Source organism: Salvelinus alpinus, chromosome 34 (assembly GCF_045679555.1).
Source record: "Salvelinus alpinus chromosome 34, SLU_Salpinus.1, whole genome shotgun sequence".
Classification (NCBI taxonomy): Eukaryota; Metazoa; Chordata; class Actinopteri; order Salmoniformes; family Salmonidae; genus Salvelinus; species Salvelinus alpinus.
The window spans coordinates 25179859-25197618 of record NC_092119.1 but is presented as its reverse complement, the minus strand read 5'-3'; the positions used below and the strand labels follow the sequence as shown (position 1 = coordinate 25197618).

Genomic DNA, 17760 nt, shown 5'->3' with positions numbered 1-17760 from the left:
TGAGGTATTGTGTGCAGAATGATGAGAAAAAAACAAATGATTTTATCAATTTTAGAATAAGGCTGTAACGTAACAAATTTTGCAAAAAGTCTGGGGGTTTGAATACTTTCCGAATGCACTGTAGGTATGGGTAAAGTGACAAGCAGCAGCCTATGTGGTGAGTGTGAAAGTATGTGTGTGTGTGAGGTCGTGGCATCGGTATGCATGTGTGTGCATGTTGTGTGTGTGGGCATATGTATTGTGTGTACAGTATGTGTGTGTTGGGGTGTCGGTGTGGGTGTGTGGGTAGAGTCCAGTGTGTGTGCATAGAGTCATTGCAAGAGAGTTAATGCAAAGGTAGTCCGGGTAGCCATTTCATTAGCTATTTAGCAGTCTTGTTTAGAAGTCTTACGGCTTGGGGGTAGAATCTGTTCAGGGTACTGTTGGTTCCAGACTTGGTGCATTGGCACCACTTGCTGTGCGGTAGCCGAGAGAACAGTCAGTCTGTGGCTTGGGTGGATGGAGTCTTTGACAATTTTTTGGGCCTTCCTCTGACACCGCCCAGTATAGAGGTCCTGGATGGCAGGGAGCCAGTGTTGTACTGGGCCATACTGTATGCACTACACTCTGTAGCGCCTTGCGGTCGGATGCCAAGCAGTACCATAAGCGGTGATGCAGCCAATCAAGATGCTTTTTGCGGATCTGATGGCCCATGCCATATCTTTTCAGCTTCCTGAGGGGGAAGTGGCGTTGTCGTGCCCTCTTCACAACTGTATTTGTGTGTTTGGACCATGATAGATCCTTAATGATGGGGACACCAAGGAGCTTGAAGCTCTCAATCCTCTGCACTACAGCCCCGTCGACGTGAATGGGGGAGTGCTCGGCCCACGATCAGCTCGTTTGCCTTACTGATGTTGAGGGAGAGGTTGTTATCCTGGCACCACACTGCCAGGTCTCTGACCTCATCCATATAGGCTGTCTCATCGTTGTCTGTGATCAGGCCTACCACCGTCGTGTTGTCATCAAACTTAATGATGGTGTTGGAATCGTGTACGGCCACGCAGAGAGTACAGGAGGTGATTAAGCACCCACTCCTGAGGGGCCCCCGTGTTGATGGTCAGCATGGCGGATGTGTTGTAGCCTACCTTCACCACCTGTGGTTGGCCTGTCAGGAAGTCCAGGATCCAGTTGCGGAGGGAAGTGTTCAGTCCCAGGGACCTTAGCTTAGTGATGAGCTTGGATGGCACTATGGTGTTGAACGCTGAGATGTAGTCAATGAACTGCATTCTCAAGTAGGTGTTCCTTTTGTCCAAGTGGGAAATGGCAGTGTGGAGTGCAAAAGAGATTGTCATCTATGGTGGTATGCGAATTGGAGTGGGTCCAGCATGTCTGGGATGATGGTACTGATGTGAGCCATGACCAGCCTTTCAAATGTGAGTGCTAAGGGGCGATAGTCATTTAGACAGGTTAACTTGGTGTTCTTAGGCACAGAGACTATGGTGGTCTGCTTGAAACATGTAGGTATTACAGACTGGGTCAGGGAGAGGTTGAAAATATCAGTGAAGACACTTGCCAGCTGGAAAGCACATGCTCTGAGTACGCATCCAGGTAATTCATCTGGCCCTGTGGCCTTGTGAATTTGAACCTATTTAAAAGTCTTACTCACATCGGCTCCGGAGAGCGTGATCATGCAGTCGTACATAACAGCTGGTGCTCTCATGCATGGTTCAGAGTTGCTTGCCTCAAAGTGAGCATAGAAGGCATTTAGCTCATCTGGTAAGCTTGCGTCACTGGGTAGCTCGTGGCTAGGTTTCTCTTTGTAATCTGTGATAGTTTGCAAGCCCTGCCTCATCCGACGAGCATCAGAACCAGTGTAGTAGGATTTGATCTAAGTCCTGTTTTGACACTTTGCCTCTTTGTTGGTACATCAGAGGGCATAGCGGGATTTCTTATAAGCATCCAGTTTAGTGTTCCGTTCCTTGAAAGTGGCAGCTTTAGCCTTTAGCTCAGTGCGGATGTTGCTTGTAATCCATGGCCTCTGGTTGGGAGATCTACCTACGGACACTGTGGGGAAGACGTTGTCGATGCACTTATTAATGAAGCCGGTGACTGATGTGGTAAACTCCTCAATGCCATCGGATGAATCCCGAAACATATTCCAGTCTGTGCTAACAAAACATTCATGTAGCCTAGCATTCGTTTCATTGGTCCACTTCTGAATTGAGCGTCACTGGTACTTCCTGTTTGAGTTTTTGCTTGTAAGTAGAAATCAGGACAATAGAGTTATGGTCAAACTTGCGAAATGGAGGGCGAGGGAGAGCTTTGTATGCGTCTCTGTGTGTGGAGTCAAGGTGATGTAGTTGCACAGGTGACATGCTGGTAGAAATGAGGCAAAACAGATTTCAGCTTCCTGCATTAAAACCACCGGCCACTAGGAGCACTGTCTCTGGATGAGCATTTTCTTGTTGGCTTATGGCCCTATAAAGCTAGTTGAGTGTGGTCTTAGTGCCAGCATCGGTTTGCAGTGGTAAATAGACACCTACGAAAGACATAGATGAAAACTCTCTTGGTAAATAGTATGGTCTACAGCTTCTCATGTGTTATTCTAACTCAGGCGAGCAGAACCTGGAGACTTCCTTGATATTTGAGATCGTGCACCAGCTGTTCTTAACAAAGAGACACATACCCCCGCCCTTGAGTTTGTGAGACGCTGCCATTCTGTCTTGCCGATGCATAAAAATAGCAGCTAGATTTATGTTAACCATGTCCTTGATCAGCCACGACTCCATGAAGCATAGGGTTTTACAGTTCACAGTAAGCACACGCATACAACGTATGAAGCAAAAGTACACCCATCATCAGTACTTTTATTTTAAAAAAGAAACAATTGTCAATTTTATAACTAAAAATGTACAATTATTTGTGTAAAACTAAGAGTGAAATATGACATAGACTCGTCCTCTGGCTTCAAAACAGAAGACCTAACTCTCGTTGTACGGTAGTTAAATGAAAACAGTCTAACCCCGCGATTCTCAATTGGTGGGTCGCAAACCAGATTTGGGTCACGGGAGGTTTGGAATGGGTCGCGATTGTCTGAGTAAATGTTTTTGTCATTTTTATTTTATTTTATTACAACGAAAATATACTCCAGTCTGAACTGAAACGACTTAAACCAGGAAGAAAGTGTATAGAAGTGATAGTATATATTTTCTTCAATCATAGTATTTTCATTATAGAGCTATTAGCAGTGCTATTTTGGTTGATTTTGGGCTCTTAAACCATTGAGTTACTAACATTCTTCATCAAGAACATGGGCAAAATGTTATTATTGACAATGAGAGTTGGGAATGGTGTTCCCTTTGCAAATAATTGATACATTTACTATCAATATAGCATTTAAAACAGTTTTCCAGATTATATTTTGGCCTTCATTTTTCACAATGCCAATGTTGGGTTACGACTGAGACAACCTGGTTCAATTTAAAAGTCCTTAGGTAAAACCAGTCCACGATTATGGATATACTGACAAGATACATGACTCTTATGGGAGTAGTCCAAAAAGTGGCACAGTGTGATGTCTAGCCTCTTAATAAGGATCCGACCCTTTTTTTAAATTTTCGCCTAAAATGACATACCCAAATCTAACTGCCTGTAGATCAGGACCTGAAGCAAGGATATGCATATTCTTGATACCATTTGAAAGGAAACACTTTGAAGTTTGTAGAAATTTGAAATGAAAGGTATTGGTATTCTTTCACTGTAAAATCTACTGTAAATTGGACAGTGTAGTTAGATTAACAAGAATTTAAGCTTTTTGCCAATATCAGATATGTCTATGTCCTGGGGAAATGTTCTTGTTACTTAGAACCTCATGCTAATTGCATTAACCTACGTTAGCTCAACCGTCCCGCAGGGGACTCACCGATCCTGTAGAGGCTAGCTCCCGCCTATCCTTTCTTTGGATTGGTGGATACAAATCATTATTGTAATTCAATTCATAATTCATCTCATTATTCTATGAGAGTTGTTGATGTCAACCACCTGTATTCAATGGAGATAGATGCTATGCTACTAGCCTCATGACATGAATATGCATAGCCATCTCGAGACAACTCCGATATAAAGTGTTTTTTTTAATCAAAGCTGCTGGGATGTCACGTGTCCTATATCAGTACACTCGAAATAATGTAAGCATTACGAAACGTATATTCCATCATACAAACCTCATGTAGCAAAATAGCCATTTCGGTTGCCCAAATTCGACACTCTCTCATTGACCTCAATACTAAAACTTATTCCTTGGTGAAACAACGCAAAAATGCCACTTGCTGGAGGGAGCCATATTTTCCACGGAGTTGGGCCGTATTATTATTAATTTATTTGTATTTGTATTTTTAGCGAGTTGGGCCTCTTTCTTTCCCACTCTGAACCAGTTGAGAACTGTTCTAACCTATAGGAGAGCGCTTCGACACACCCCCTCCTTTACACACGCCTACTACTTTCCTTTGGACACAACCACTTCCTTCCACACGCTTGCTACTTTCCTTTCAACACACCCACTCGCCCATATTCCGGTCGCCATATTGAGCTGTAGCTAGCTCCTTCTCAAACGATTTGGTTGAAAAATCTTACTAACCCTACCCACTAGAGAGCAGAATACTGTGTTCATAGCTGGAATGCTGTTCGGTCTAAGTGCCAGTGCAACGTTCTACGTCACGTCAACGTACCGGATGTTGATACAGAATCCGCAGGAACAGCTGGGAGAGAACAACAAAGCGACAACGAACCCAACAGACTTTGGGGAATAAAATAATTAACGTGGAAAAGGACGGCTTAGCTACAAATAGCTAAAGCCCAACTAGTCGAAAAGTCTTTAAACGGTAAGACTGGGTTGTATTTAGGCAACAACACGTCATATTTTTCCAACCTTCTCTTGATGCCATCGACGTCGTTTGCTAAATATGGCGTTACTGAGTTTGACAAAACGGCCATGAAAGAGAGACACAGCGTCGTTAGGGAATATATTATCGTTAGGGAATATATTATCGTTAGGGACTTTTATTATGACAGTTGTCAGGGATTTGTGTTCTTCATTGAACAGTTTTTTGAACAGAGTATAGAGATGTAATTTAAATGATATCTCTGTCTTATCTTTCGTTTAACCTTCCGTTTGGTCCTGCAGGTGAGTGTGTACTGAACCATGGGGCGGATCTTCCTGGACCACATCGGGGGCACACGCCTCTTCTCCTGCGCCAACTGTGACACTATCTTGACCAACCGCTCAGAACTCATCTCCACCCGCTTCACCGGAGCAACCGGCCGAGCCTTCCTCTTCAACAAGGCAAGCGACACATCCACTGTAACACCATGACACCAGCCTGCTACTGCCAAAGACATGTTTTCACATGAGTACTTTTATCCCTTGATTGAAATAGTCAAATGTGAAAACTCCTTTTATGCATAAACACTCAAACTAATATATTTTATTCCAGGCTCACTATCACTATACTTAGCTATGTATAACACACAAGTGTACTCACATTATTTACACAGCAAGTTACACTACACTTGACACCTAGAAAACCCACTTCCACAAAAGACAGAAGTAACACCTAGCAAACACGTACATGTTTATTACCATGTTATGATTGTGTAATAACCTCTGCATTATTATTCATTATCTGTAAGGTGGTGAACCTGCAGTACAGCGAGGTGCAGGACCGCGTGATGCTGACGGGCAGACACATGGTGCGAGATGTCAGCTGTAAGAACTGTAACAGCAAGCTGGGCTGGATCTATGAGTTTGCCACCGAGGACAGCCAGCGTTACAAGGAGGGCCGCGTCATCCTGGAGAGAGCACTCGTCAGGGAGAGCGAGGGCTTCGAAGAACATGTTCCCTCTGACAATTCCTGAGCTGATGCTCAAAATACTCGCTCATCCCCACGCCCCTGCCCTAACCCTCCATAGCCCCAAGCTCATTATTCCAGACACTGGTCAATAGTCTTGGCTCCACCCACAGCTTTGACCTAGCTAGGACTTTTTGACCTCTCCTGATTGGCTGGATCTCTTTCAAAGACCACCTTCTGTCACCTAGAGACATCAACGGGCCTGCTTTCACATAGCTATGGACTCCATGCACACGTGCACACACAGGATTTTGAAGGCAACTACACACACTGCAAGGCACACAGACTCATATTTACACACTTGACATGCTCACATGCATGATTAGTAGATATATTCACTGACTCTGGATATTTTGTCAACGTTACAGCTGCAGTCACAATAACTCCCTCCCAGTGCTGTGTGTACTGTGTATCCTTATCCCATATCTGGCTGCTGTGCCTGTGCATGCATTGTGAGGACCTGCTTGTCATGCACATCCCCACAAGTCCCTCCTGTGTGTGAGGAGTGCGAGCAGCCTATTGCCTCTTAGTAAGTGAGGAGCTGAGCAGGGTACTATCATGCCCAAAGACTGGTGGCCTGCTGGGCTGGCCTTCATATGAACTGTTGCTGTTCCTCCCAATCTCTGACAATTCCCAGCCAGTTGGAATGAAGGGATCTGTGTTCTCTGTCATGCTGTTCTTTGTTTCCAATCCCTGCCCAGGTTAATGTACAATAGATAGAAATAACACATGATCATCAGAAATTATTGTAATTGTATTAATGGTTAGTATCATTATTGTATTTTTATTCTCAGTGGAGTCATTGTTTTAATTGGTTTGCTTTTCAAATCAAAGTTTATTAGTCGCGAACAAAGATTTGCAGGTGTTATAGCAGGTGCAGCAAAATTCTTATGTTACTAGCTCCAACAGTACAGTAGAATGTCACATGAATACAATACAAATAATTTTAAAAAAATTAACCAAGAAATTACAGAATGAGTATAAAAAAATATTGCTTTTATTATGATTATTATTGTTTTTCTTTAGGTATTTTTAAAAACAAGGTCTGATGTTTTTCTTGATATGAGGTATAAAAAAGAGTAAGATTGTCTCTTTTTCCAGTTAGCCTGCTTGGGCAATTTTTTCTCTGTAGTGATGATTTCTGAATAAAGTGTGTATTCTTGCTAAAAGTAATGTTTCCAAATGTTGTTTGGTACAGTTTGAGCTTTAGATCACTAGATGGCACCAGAATACTGATTACATACTAAAAATACAATGGTGCTGTGATGTAACTATGGTTATCCTATAGACAAGTGGTTTCCAAACTAATAGTAGAATGCACAACGTGCAATTTCGAAATTGGGTAGTGCATCATCAGTTCCTCTAGTCATTGCATACCTTAGAGAGCTATTTATAACCTGTCAGAAATGTTTAGATCAACTAGCTCATGTCAGCTCATTTCAAGGTTTTTTAATTTAGTTTTTTTAACCCAGAGATATTGTTGTAATTTTGTCACTCAAATATCACATGAATACACATTAGACATGGCAAAATGTATTTAGTTTGCTTTAGTTAAACTGCAAAATGTTCTTTGCACCCCATGACAATATGTGTAGAATTGCAGGAAATAAGCTTTAAACCTGCACAATTCTCTCTGCAAAACAAGAGGGGTGACATTTTGTGTCATGAACAGTGCTTGTGCCCATAGAAATAGATGTGGCGCAGGGGGCGCGCAGGAGGTTCCCCAATGCTGGAAGGGGGGCCCCAAGTGAAAAAGTTTGTGAACCCCTGCTTCAGACAGTGGAAGCGTTTGACATTGCAGCTGGGTCGAGACTGAGTGATCTACAAATCGCCTTGCATCATAAATAACCTCTAGTATTTGGAGATCAGTGAGTCAGTCACAATCTACCCAAGATACATCAGTGTTTTGATGCTCTAACACGGCCAATGTCTTTTTAATCGTTTTTTTATAGACTGAGGGATAGATTCAATCAGTTCTGCCTTAACCTGCAATAACCAACAACTGCATAGCAGTTTGATTGTTTTTATTAAAGTGATGTTTGGAGGTGTAACTGCGTTGGGGTTGTCAAATCAGCAAGTGGCTTTGGCGGTATACATATTGCAGACATTGTCATTGGATACGCTGAGTCCCATTAGTAATAATCCCATGCAGCCTTGTTACAGGTTCGAACACTGGAATGTGTTGTAATCTATTAGATCCTTTTATTTCGTAGAATGATTTTCAATTTGAATGTCATTACTTCTATATAGCCTACATTTCACGTTCTGAATCTGTAATGCTAGTGGGATGGGTGTGGCTTTGTGACAATGACCACACGAGTAGCTGCTCTTATTTGACAGCTCTAACACAGGTACACCAGCTAAGCAGGTGTCAGCTATCATTGGTTAACACTTGATCTGATTGAATCTAAGCCCAAGAATAACAGCAAAGTTGGAGGGTTAATCACACTGCGTTAGTGCATAGTCTACACAGGAACCACCTCACCACTTTCACCTGTCTCAAACTTTGTTACATCACTGCTAAAGAATGTAAAGATTCAAAAGGGAATCATACAATTTGAATAATTTTTACACATACAACACAATTGAAAATATAAGGAAGATGCTCTCCATTAGGGGAAAGTGGAGAATTAACACACATAAAAAATGAATATAAAACTACTAACTCACATCAAACTGATAGTGGAGAACGTCAAGGTGGGTACAAAGAGTAGTGGAATAAGTGAGAATGGGAACCAAGTCAACCCAGATAAGGAGTCAAACAGGTACAGCTGTCTGAACACAGACCAAGCAACCACAATCATTTGTTCTGTGACTCAACACAGGCCACAAATATCACCACTATAAAGGGGTTTGGTGGTGTGTGAAATTGGCTTATTACAGGCAGTGACAAAGCATTCCTAATCCACCCATACATATTACAGAGCTGAACACGGGGGTTATTTTTAGAGTTGATCCTGTTGGAAGCCATCTTTGTCTGTGGGTGTTAGTCTGAGTGTGTTTATGTGTTATGGATGGTAGAATCAGCAGGGGTCTGCAATCACTCAAGCAAGAGTGCTACCAATCACTTACCAGGCAAGCTCTAACAAATCCTGATTAACTGCACAGGTTTGGCGGAACAGAATGGGTTACCCTGTGTGATCCATTTTGTTAGAACTAGCTGGGTTTGTGCACAGTAGTGTACTTGTGAGGCATCTCAGGTGATTGAACTAAAGAGGATGAGGGTCAGGGTGTTAAAGGAGGGTGGATTAAAATAGCAACATGTTGAGTGCCAGACATAACCAGCTCCACCAATACTCAAGGTAGACAAAACAATCAGATGAACAAACAAGTTTCTTGTCCCCAATACTGTATGTATTGTATTGGTTATCCTTTTCCCCTCTGACATGCTGACAACATCGCCCGAGTTGTGTGTGCAAGCGTTGCAAAATACATTTACACATACATGTTATTCAATAATTTCATCCAAATCACTTGTGCACGTCTGTGTAGCCAGGGGCTAAAATAGAACTTGGGTAAATTTTTGACGCATGAAGTGCAGCAAGTCCCACCTCTCCCATCTCCTCATTGGTTTTTAGAAGCATATACCACGTGGGTGATTGAAAGATGAACTGAGGTCCACACTCCAGTCCAGTTGGTAGCGGTAATGCACCTTAAAGTTGGTTGCCATCCGCCATATTAAGTCCACAAAAGAAGTAGAAGAAGACTGAAGGAAGAGAGATTACTAGAAACAAACTAGGTTTCCCCTTTAATCTGTGGATTAAGAAAGCTATGCTAAAAAGAGCTCCTGGTTTCATGTTCCTCCAGGGATGAGAAGGAATAGGAACATGTCTCGTGATGTGTCATTGCAACCAGCCAACAGAATGATGGAATCTGTATCATCATCCTTTCACCCACTGTAATATCTATCATAGTGGGTGTGGACTTCATTTCGGCCACAGCACAAGGATGATGAAAGAAACAGATACGGTAATAATTAGAGCCATATGCATAATTGCCCTGTGATTCATAGTCCCTGGAGTGGCTATTTCTAAAAGTCCTGTATCAACCTGGCCTGCATTCGCCCTCATTTATTCCCAAGGATGTCAGCATCACTCCCTCCCTCTCTACCTCCAGCATTACTGGGATTTAAAATCAGAGCAGAGACTCATGCTTGCAGACACAGCTCATAGACCCAACACCCACACACTGCACACACACTGACACACACACTGACACATACACAACTGGCATCATACCGTTAGCAGTAGAGGAAAAAATAGCATGCTTCCATTGACATCATTCTGCATCACGTTGCTAGGGAACGGATGAGTCAACATCTGTTGTCACGGCAACACTGCTTCACCTTCAAATCTCTTGCCCTCTGTCTGTCAGTGCCACAGCAGACTGGTGTGGTGAGTGGGTTTATATATATGGTCTATGGTGTGAGCTCACTATGGCTGTAACATGAGTGTGCACGGTCTTATTGATTCATTCACTACAATGTTTACTAGGACTGCTCCAAGAGACCACAACTACAATATTCTAATGGTAGTGAGCTGATATAATGTTGGGTCAGCTTCCTGAACGCCAATCAGTGAAGAATGAATTTTACATTGCACATTTTCAAACAAGACACACAGAGCAGGGCATCTGCATGGGATGAAATGTTACATTTATTGAACAGCGTGATAACTGACAACATTGGCCAGTAAAGATTTATCTGAGGACAGTGATTGCAAAGGAGTCCAGCATCAGCAGTTGATTATATTATGGACAATAACAAAACACAGAGAAAACCCAACAGAGAAATAGAGAATTTTGAGAAACCAAGAAAGATAGAGAAAGGAAAACAAAGAGAACAGATGAGAGAGACGGAGAGAGATGGGTGACATGTGTAAAATCCAGTTGTTTCAGAAATTCTAGTAATAGAGAGATGAGTAGTAATTTGGTAAGCCATTGACATCCTGATGAGAGAATTGTTAACGCAGTCTAACCACAGTGACTGGAACCAGCCCATACACCTGAACAACAGGGCCTCATATTTCAAGAAACAAAAACACATCGATAACCATCTATGACTTTGTACATAGGACACATTTTTTTTCTTACAAAAATTATAATTTGACCTGCAGCATTGAGGTGGTCGGTAGATCAAACAGTGTCCTTCATAAAAATGGTTCTGGATTGGCAGAACACTATGGCAAGGTTGGATGTGGCATTGAGAGCAGTGGCTAGGTTACTCGTGGACATAGCACTGCTGTCACGATCATCTAAGGTGGAAACAGTAGACCAAGGTGCAGCGTGGTGAGCGTACATAATTCTTTATTATATGATGTCGCCAACAAAACAATAAACATCAAACCGAAAACGTGCAGCCAAGGCAACTATACATGGACAACTACCTAAGTATGGCTACCTAAGTATGGTTCTCAATCAGAGAAAACGATAGACAGCTGCCTCTGATTGAGAACCACACCCGGCCAAACACAAAGAAATACAAATCATAGAAAAAGGAACATAGAATGCCCACCCAAATCACACCCTGACCAAACTAAAATAGAGACATAAAAAGCTCTCTACGGTCAGGGCGTGACAACTGCCCATGCTATCGTTTTCATTTCTTTGTTTTATTTTCATAATCGGTTGAGCTTTCTCAGCTGTCGTTCGCTAATTGAGTTTAGCGCGCTGAGAGCATCGATGCAAGTTTGCTGGGGAGAGAAAGAGGTGGGCATGAGGCTTTTTTGGATTAGGGCGACTTCAAGGCCAGTTTTCCACTCCAAGTCTGGTCCTCTGTGTCCCCCTTGGACGTTGTGGGTGTTGTCTAAATTACATTCTTCCACCCTCCACCCTCTCTTTCTAAGCTGCTTTGCAGTTGCTCAGTCTCAGATCTCAATTCCTGAACCGTCGCCCATTCCAATAAAGAGTGCATGAAAGTGTTGCTGCAGTTCACAAGTACCTTAGCAGCGATGCGTGGTGGAACTGCCCAGTTTTGGCAGACTACTACATTCCGTTTGATTCCTTTTTACATCACATGGCTGATTTTTGCCTTTGAATTTCCTGGTGCAAAAGCTACTTCCAGCATGTATACAAAAAGGATCAGGTTTACAGGTTTATCGAGAGGTAATCACTGAAAACAGCTTAGCTCGTCTATAAAGGCTCAATGTAAATGGATTGACAGTAGCCTTAATGTGTTACACAGTGTTCAGATTCCCTGCCGCCAAACACTTTAAGTGCACAATTGACTCATCACTTCGACTGAAAGCATTCAGTTCTACCGGTAATCACTTTTTGTTGGCTAATGATTGCTTGCAGAACCAGTGATTAATTTGGCTTGACTAATGGATAATATACATTGGCTAAACACAGAACAATAATGGCAAAAATGATCACAGTATACACACATCTAATGTATGAGTGCTGTATACTATGGCTCTGTTCCATCACTTAAAATAAATAAATACATAACCAAGGGACAACATACAAAACAATAATAAAATCCATTTAAAACACATAGCTATAACTGAACTAAGAAATAGTATTCTGGCTATTATTATGACACTCTGGTTCAAGAATGATATGAAATAAAATCATATAAGACCCAGAGCCAGAGGTCTGCGAAGTAAGGTTATGAAGGAGCTCCAGTAGAACAGAGAGGCTGTTTTGATCAGAGCCATGTGGAGCTCTGTCTTACAGGGGGGCACGCGGCACACTCCCTGTGGAAAGCCCAGGGGCTCAGCGGCGTAGAGGTCACTCAGGCGGACCTCCCTTTTAAGCCCAGTGCTCCTGGGTCCTTTTATTTTTTAAATTTTATTTCACCTTTATTTAACCAGGTAGGCCAGTTGAGAACAAATTCTCATTTACAACTGTGACCTGGCCAAGATAAAGCAAAGCAGTGCAACAAAATCAAACAACACAGAGTTACACATAAACAAACGTACAGTCAATAACACAATAGAAAAACATCTATGTACAGTGTGTGCAAATGTGGAAGAGTAGGGAGGTAGGCAATAAATAGGCCATAGAGGCGAAATAATTACAATTTAGCATTAACACTGGAGTGATGGATGTGCAGATGATGATGTGCAAGTAGAGATACTGGGGTGCAAAAGAGCAAGAGGGTAAGTAATAATATGGGGGTGAGGGTATGCTATTTACAGATCGTCAATGTACAGGTACAGTCCTGCAGGTCGGAAGGGGAGGATGGAGGCCTCGCAGCAACGCACATGGAAGTGGATCTCCCGGGGGAACTCCCCCAGGATCAGGTGGCGCTCTGTCTGGGGGATGTTTTTGGGGTAGGCCACGGTGATGTCATGGATGGCATCTAGGTTGTTTCCTGTAAAGGAAGGGAGGGCTGGTTACACAACCTGTATGACCAACGTCGTGCATCTTTATTTTAACCGTGGGGTTTGTGCAAACGCTGATGTGGAAGACCCATACACTTGAGTCAATGTAACTAAAGAAGTGAGGGAACAAGTCCGATGACATCACCGCGGTTCAGAACACCGGCCAGCTAAGCGCCACAAGCGGCAGTACTTAAGACTGCTGGAGGGCTGCCAGGATTATCTAACAAGGCAATATGAGATGCCTGGGAGCGCTGTAATGTGTCACAGTGTTGATGAAGCACTAGTCTGAGATTTCTAAAGAAAAACAGGTAACACTGTTTGATGTGGCTTGTTATTTTTTTAATTTAACCTTTATTTAACCAGGTTCATCTCGTTGAGATAAAAATCTATTTTCCCTTCACACTTGAATCATTTAAATGACATAGGCTAACACTCGTCATAACAAATGCTAACTAATGAGGACTACAATACAAAGTCACTAAAACACCCTTGGTTAAACTTTAGTGCATGTCGTGCAAAATGGGTAAAGAATAACAGTATACATCGAAAAAGTGAACACCTGACCGTTGCGGAGAGAGTCCACGGTGAATCCGGTGGGGCGGTGATGCAGCACTTCTTGCTCTAGTGTAGTCTACAGGAGGGAGAGGACAACAGAGAATGTGAAATAGCCTCAATAATATTGTCGACATCTATAATAATTGACTGTCACAAGATGAAATTTTACATTCAATTCTTGGATAGGGTTTAACACACTACTGTAAGAGTGAGAGAACATTGGTTTTATACCATGTTCTTCCTAAATATTAATAAAATATCATTTTTTATCAAGTTGATTTAATTAAAAGATATGACACTAGCCTAGGTGGAGCTCTACACCTGTGGATCCCTAGTTATCCTCTGAGGGACAATGCTAAGACATTTTTGATCCAGAAAGGGTCACAGAAATAGTCAGGGGGGCACACTGATCCAAATCCCACCACCAGCCATCCGGCAGAGTAGGAGGGAATGTAGGATGTATTACTAAAACTATTACTTCTAATGTGTCATATATCTGGCCCTGGGTCTGTCAGTCAAACTGATTTTAAGAACATTGTATGCACATACACAGAGATACACATAGACCACACATACATCCTCAGGGAGTTACAGTATAAAACCGATGTTAACAGGCTTGGGGATGAGAGCTGGAAACAGTTGATGCAGGGTGCTCATGTCCTATCCAACAATCATTGCCCTGGTTGGCTGGTTGGCTGATGTCACTGAAAGCTGTTACCGGTCAGGTCAGTGCCCTCAGGGAAGAGGAGGAGCTGCAGGGGCTCTCTGATGTCACAGAAGTATTCCAGCATGTTCTCCATGTGGCTGTGGTCCTCCTCCTGTGGCTGTGGTCCTTGATGAAGATGAAGCACTGTGTAACCCATGCTGAGGTGTGTGTGTGCGCACATGTTTATGTGTGTGTGTGCGTATGTTGCCTATACCCACCTTGAGGTAGATCTTCTCCAGGCGCAGGTAGCTATACCTCAGCAGGCAGCACCACAGGAACATCCACTCCAGGTGGGTCCGGTGGTTCATGATGATCACACTATGCTCCCCTGGGATGAAGCCATCACCCGTGATCACCACCATTACCCCAAACACCAGCTCCAGCAAGGCCTGCACAGAGGGAGGGAGGGAGGAAGGAAGGAAGGAAGGAAGGAAGGAAGGAAGGAAGGAAGGAAGGAAGGAAGGAAGGAAGGAAGGAAGGAAGGAAGGAAGGAAGGAAGGAAGGAAGGAAGGAAGGAAGGAAGGAAGGAAGGAAGGAACAGAAAGACTGTCATTAAATTTGGTCCTACTGTATTCCACTGTATTTGCATTCTTATTCATAAGAGCACCCCGTATAAACCTCATCATCTCTAGACAAAAACAAAAAGGCCAAGAATAGTACAAAACAAGGTCAGTGAGAGGTCAAAAAACATCAGGGCAAGAGATTAAGAAAGGTCTAGGGAACACATCAAAGAAGGTTAGGAGGTCAAAACCAAAAAGGCAAAACAGTTAAACCACAGTGGTCAAACAAAGGTGATAAAAAAGACAGACATAAGTAAGAAGATGCAGAGGTAAGGAACACAGACAGAGACAGGAACAGATTGGTGTAAATATATGAACCACATGCAGGGTGAGCCAGGTGGCCACGATAGAGTTTGTGATCCAGCGGTACCAGGCGGGTGACATCAGCATGAGAGGAAGCACAGGGACTAGCATTAAGATGCTGCCAAGGAAACTACCCAGAAACAGGGTCACCACAAAGTAAAGCCCCCGCACCGACACCGCTATACCTGGAAGAGAGAGAGAGAGCGAGAGATGATTTCACATTTATATTTGGACTCTCTTAATGCGTCAGTGAACTTGTTAGTTCACTACAGTAAAAGCAGTTAAACTGATCATGAAGCAGATATACTGTACATAGGACATTAACACTCCCAAAGTAAGCTAATCAATTCTCTAGAATTCTCTGGGGATATGGAATTGCAAGCTTAGGAGTAATGAGGAAGGTTTTGATGAATCAGTTGCCTAATGTAAGACAAATGGAGTTATCAATGTCCTCATAACTAGTAAACCCTCCTGTTCTGTTCATCTTCCTAAACACTTCCACACAAACAGTGGAAAAACCAAGGCAGACATTCCTATTGTGGAATGTAAATAGGGATTGGAGCCAGGAGTTTCTTACTGTTAAAATGCTGTGAGCAGGGAGACTGGATTTTATGCAGCTCGCCCGACAACCTTTTTTTAGACATGAACATTTCACATTTCCACTGAATAGCCTAAATATTTTTGCATATAACTCAGCCTACAGCTGTCTTTTGTTGGATCATGCTTTCGAGAATGATGCCATCTGGGGCCCACTCAATACTGTCATACGCCTTGGCCTATATTCCATTTTCTTTTCAAAGCTACTGCTGTATTACAGTAGGTGTTATTTCTAATAAATCAGACGTAACATAAACATGCTGAAACTCAAAACCCAGTACAGAGACTTTGACAGCTGATGGCAAATTTCCATATGATCATGTCAGATGATATCTAGTCTTGCCCCACAGGGACCCTTTGTGTCTACTAGTGTTCATAGAAATCCGTTGCTGAGTGGAGGAGTGTATCGGATTTAGGTTTATGGGGCCTTAACAGCTCAGTATTGCCAAGCATGAACCAATGAGCATATCCTAACAAAAAGTATAAACCCAGCAGGTGGGACAAAGTTTCCCAGAACTACTGTCAGTGTCACCTATTACCCTAAAAATGGGAATGTTGGCTACGTATGCTATGCATGTGGCTTTGGATAAAAGTATAGGCCTATGAAGAAAGAAAAAATCATAACACTAAATCAGTAGAACATATGGCTTTATTCATGCTGTTAGTCTTTATTGCTTGGTCTTGCTGACGCAGTGAACCTGAGCTCGGCTACAGGGAGTTCTGCTCTACCAAGCAGGTGTTTAGAACTGTGGTTCACACTCCTCCACCTCCATTACCGCTGTAATCGCACAAGTCTCCCGGTTCCATCCCCCTCACGTAATTACGACCACGCTTAGCAACAGCAGTACCATTACACGGCAGGTCTCCCGGTAGCAGCATTCAAAGTGGTTGATGGAATAACAACTCAGGTGTGTGTGTCATACAGAGCCGGGATGGGGGTTTAAGGGTTGTTGTTTTTTAGTAATGGAAAATATGAAGCACGGGAGAGGTGAGGAACACGCTGGCTCAGCACAATTGTCACAATTACGCCTCCCCTGTTACTGCTCTCCCCCATAACATACCCCCCACCCACACACACACACACACGTGTTGGCCGGAACATGCTAGAGCACACACACCTTTATGGTCCCCAGAGGATGAGAGGTGAAAAGTGATAAAGTCATCACATCATGATTTTTTCCAACCCCCAGGACACAAGGGATGTAGGCTATTCACCCGCTCACGGAAAACATTTTCTTTCCATGTTCAATGGTGTATGACTAATAAAATCATAGAAAATGTGATTAAGTCCATATAATGAGGGTTGATTAAATGTTTATTCAATCTAGCCTAACTGCAATGAAACATACAGTGGGGAGAACAAGTATTTGATACACTGCCGATTTTGCAGGTTTTCCTACTTACAAAGCATGTAGAGGTCTGTAATTTTTATCATAGGTACACTTCAACAGTGAGAGACGGAATCTAAAACAAAAATCCAGAAAATTACATTGTATGATTTTTAAGTAATTCATTTGCATTTTATTGCATGACATAAGTATTTGATCACCTACCAACCAGTAAGAATTCCGGCTCTCACAGACCTGTTAGGATTTCTTTAAGAAGCCCTCCTGTTCTCCACTCATTACCTGTATTAACTGCACCTGTTTGAACTCGTTACCTGTATAAAAGACACCTGTCCACACACTCAATCAAACAGACTCCAACCTCTCCACAATGGCCAAGACCAGAGAGCTGTGTAAGGACATCAGGGATACAATTGTAGACCTGCACAAGGCTGGGATGGGCTACAGGACAATAGGCAAGCAGCTTGGTGAGAAGGCAACAAC

The 17760-nt window shown here is 42.8% G+C and overlaps 1 protein-coding gene and 1 pseudogene across 1 annotated transcript; one reads left to right on the top strand and one right to left on the bottom strand.

Moving 5' to 3' along the window:
• The first annotated feature begins 4501 nt into the window (after nt 1–4501).
• Nucleotides 4502–7054, top strand: LOC139563550 (protein yippee-like 5). Its single transcript, XM_071382315.1, has 3 exons — nt 4502–4859; nt 5162–5320; nt 5668–7054. Exons 2-3 carry the CDS (start codon nt 5180–5182, stop codon nt 5890–5892), a joined length of 366 nt encoding a protein of 121 aa, XP_071238416.1. The 5' UTR covers nt 4502–4859; nt 5162–5179; the 3' UTR covers nt 5893–7054.
• A 3552-nt stretch (nt 7055–10606) lies between these two features.
• On the bottom strand, nt 10607–16704 carry LOC139563776 (lysocardiolipin acyltransferase 1-like; annotated as a pseudogene).
• Nucleotides 16705–17760: the final 1056 nt, after the last annotated feature.

Bases quoted from the DNA above. Each gene is read 5' to 3' on its own strand.
- LOC139563550 (XM_071382315.1), top strand. From the start codon at position 5,180: ATGGGGCGGATCTTCCTGGACCACATCGGGGGCACACGCCTCTTCTCC. The intron at 5,321-5,667 runs GCAAGCGACACA...ATTATCTGTAAG, and splicing joins GAGCCTTCCTCTTCAACAAG to GTGGTGAACCTGCAGTACAG.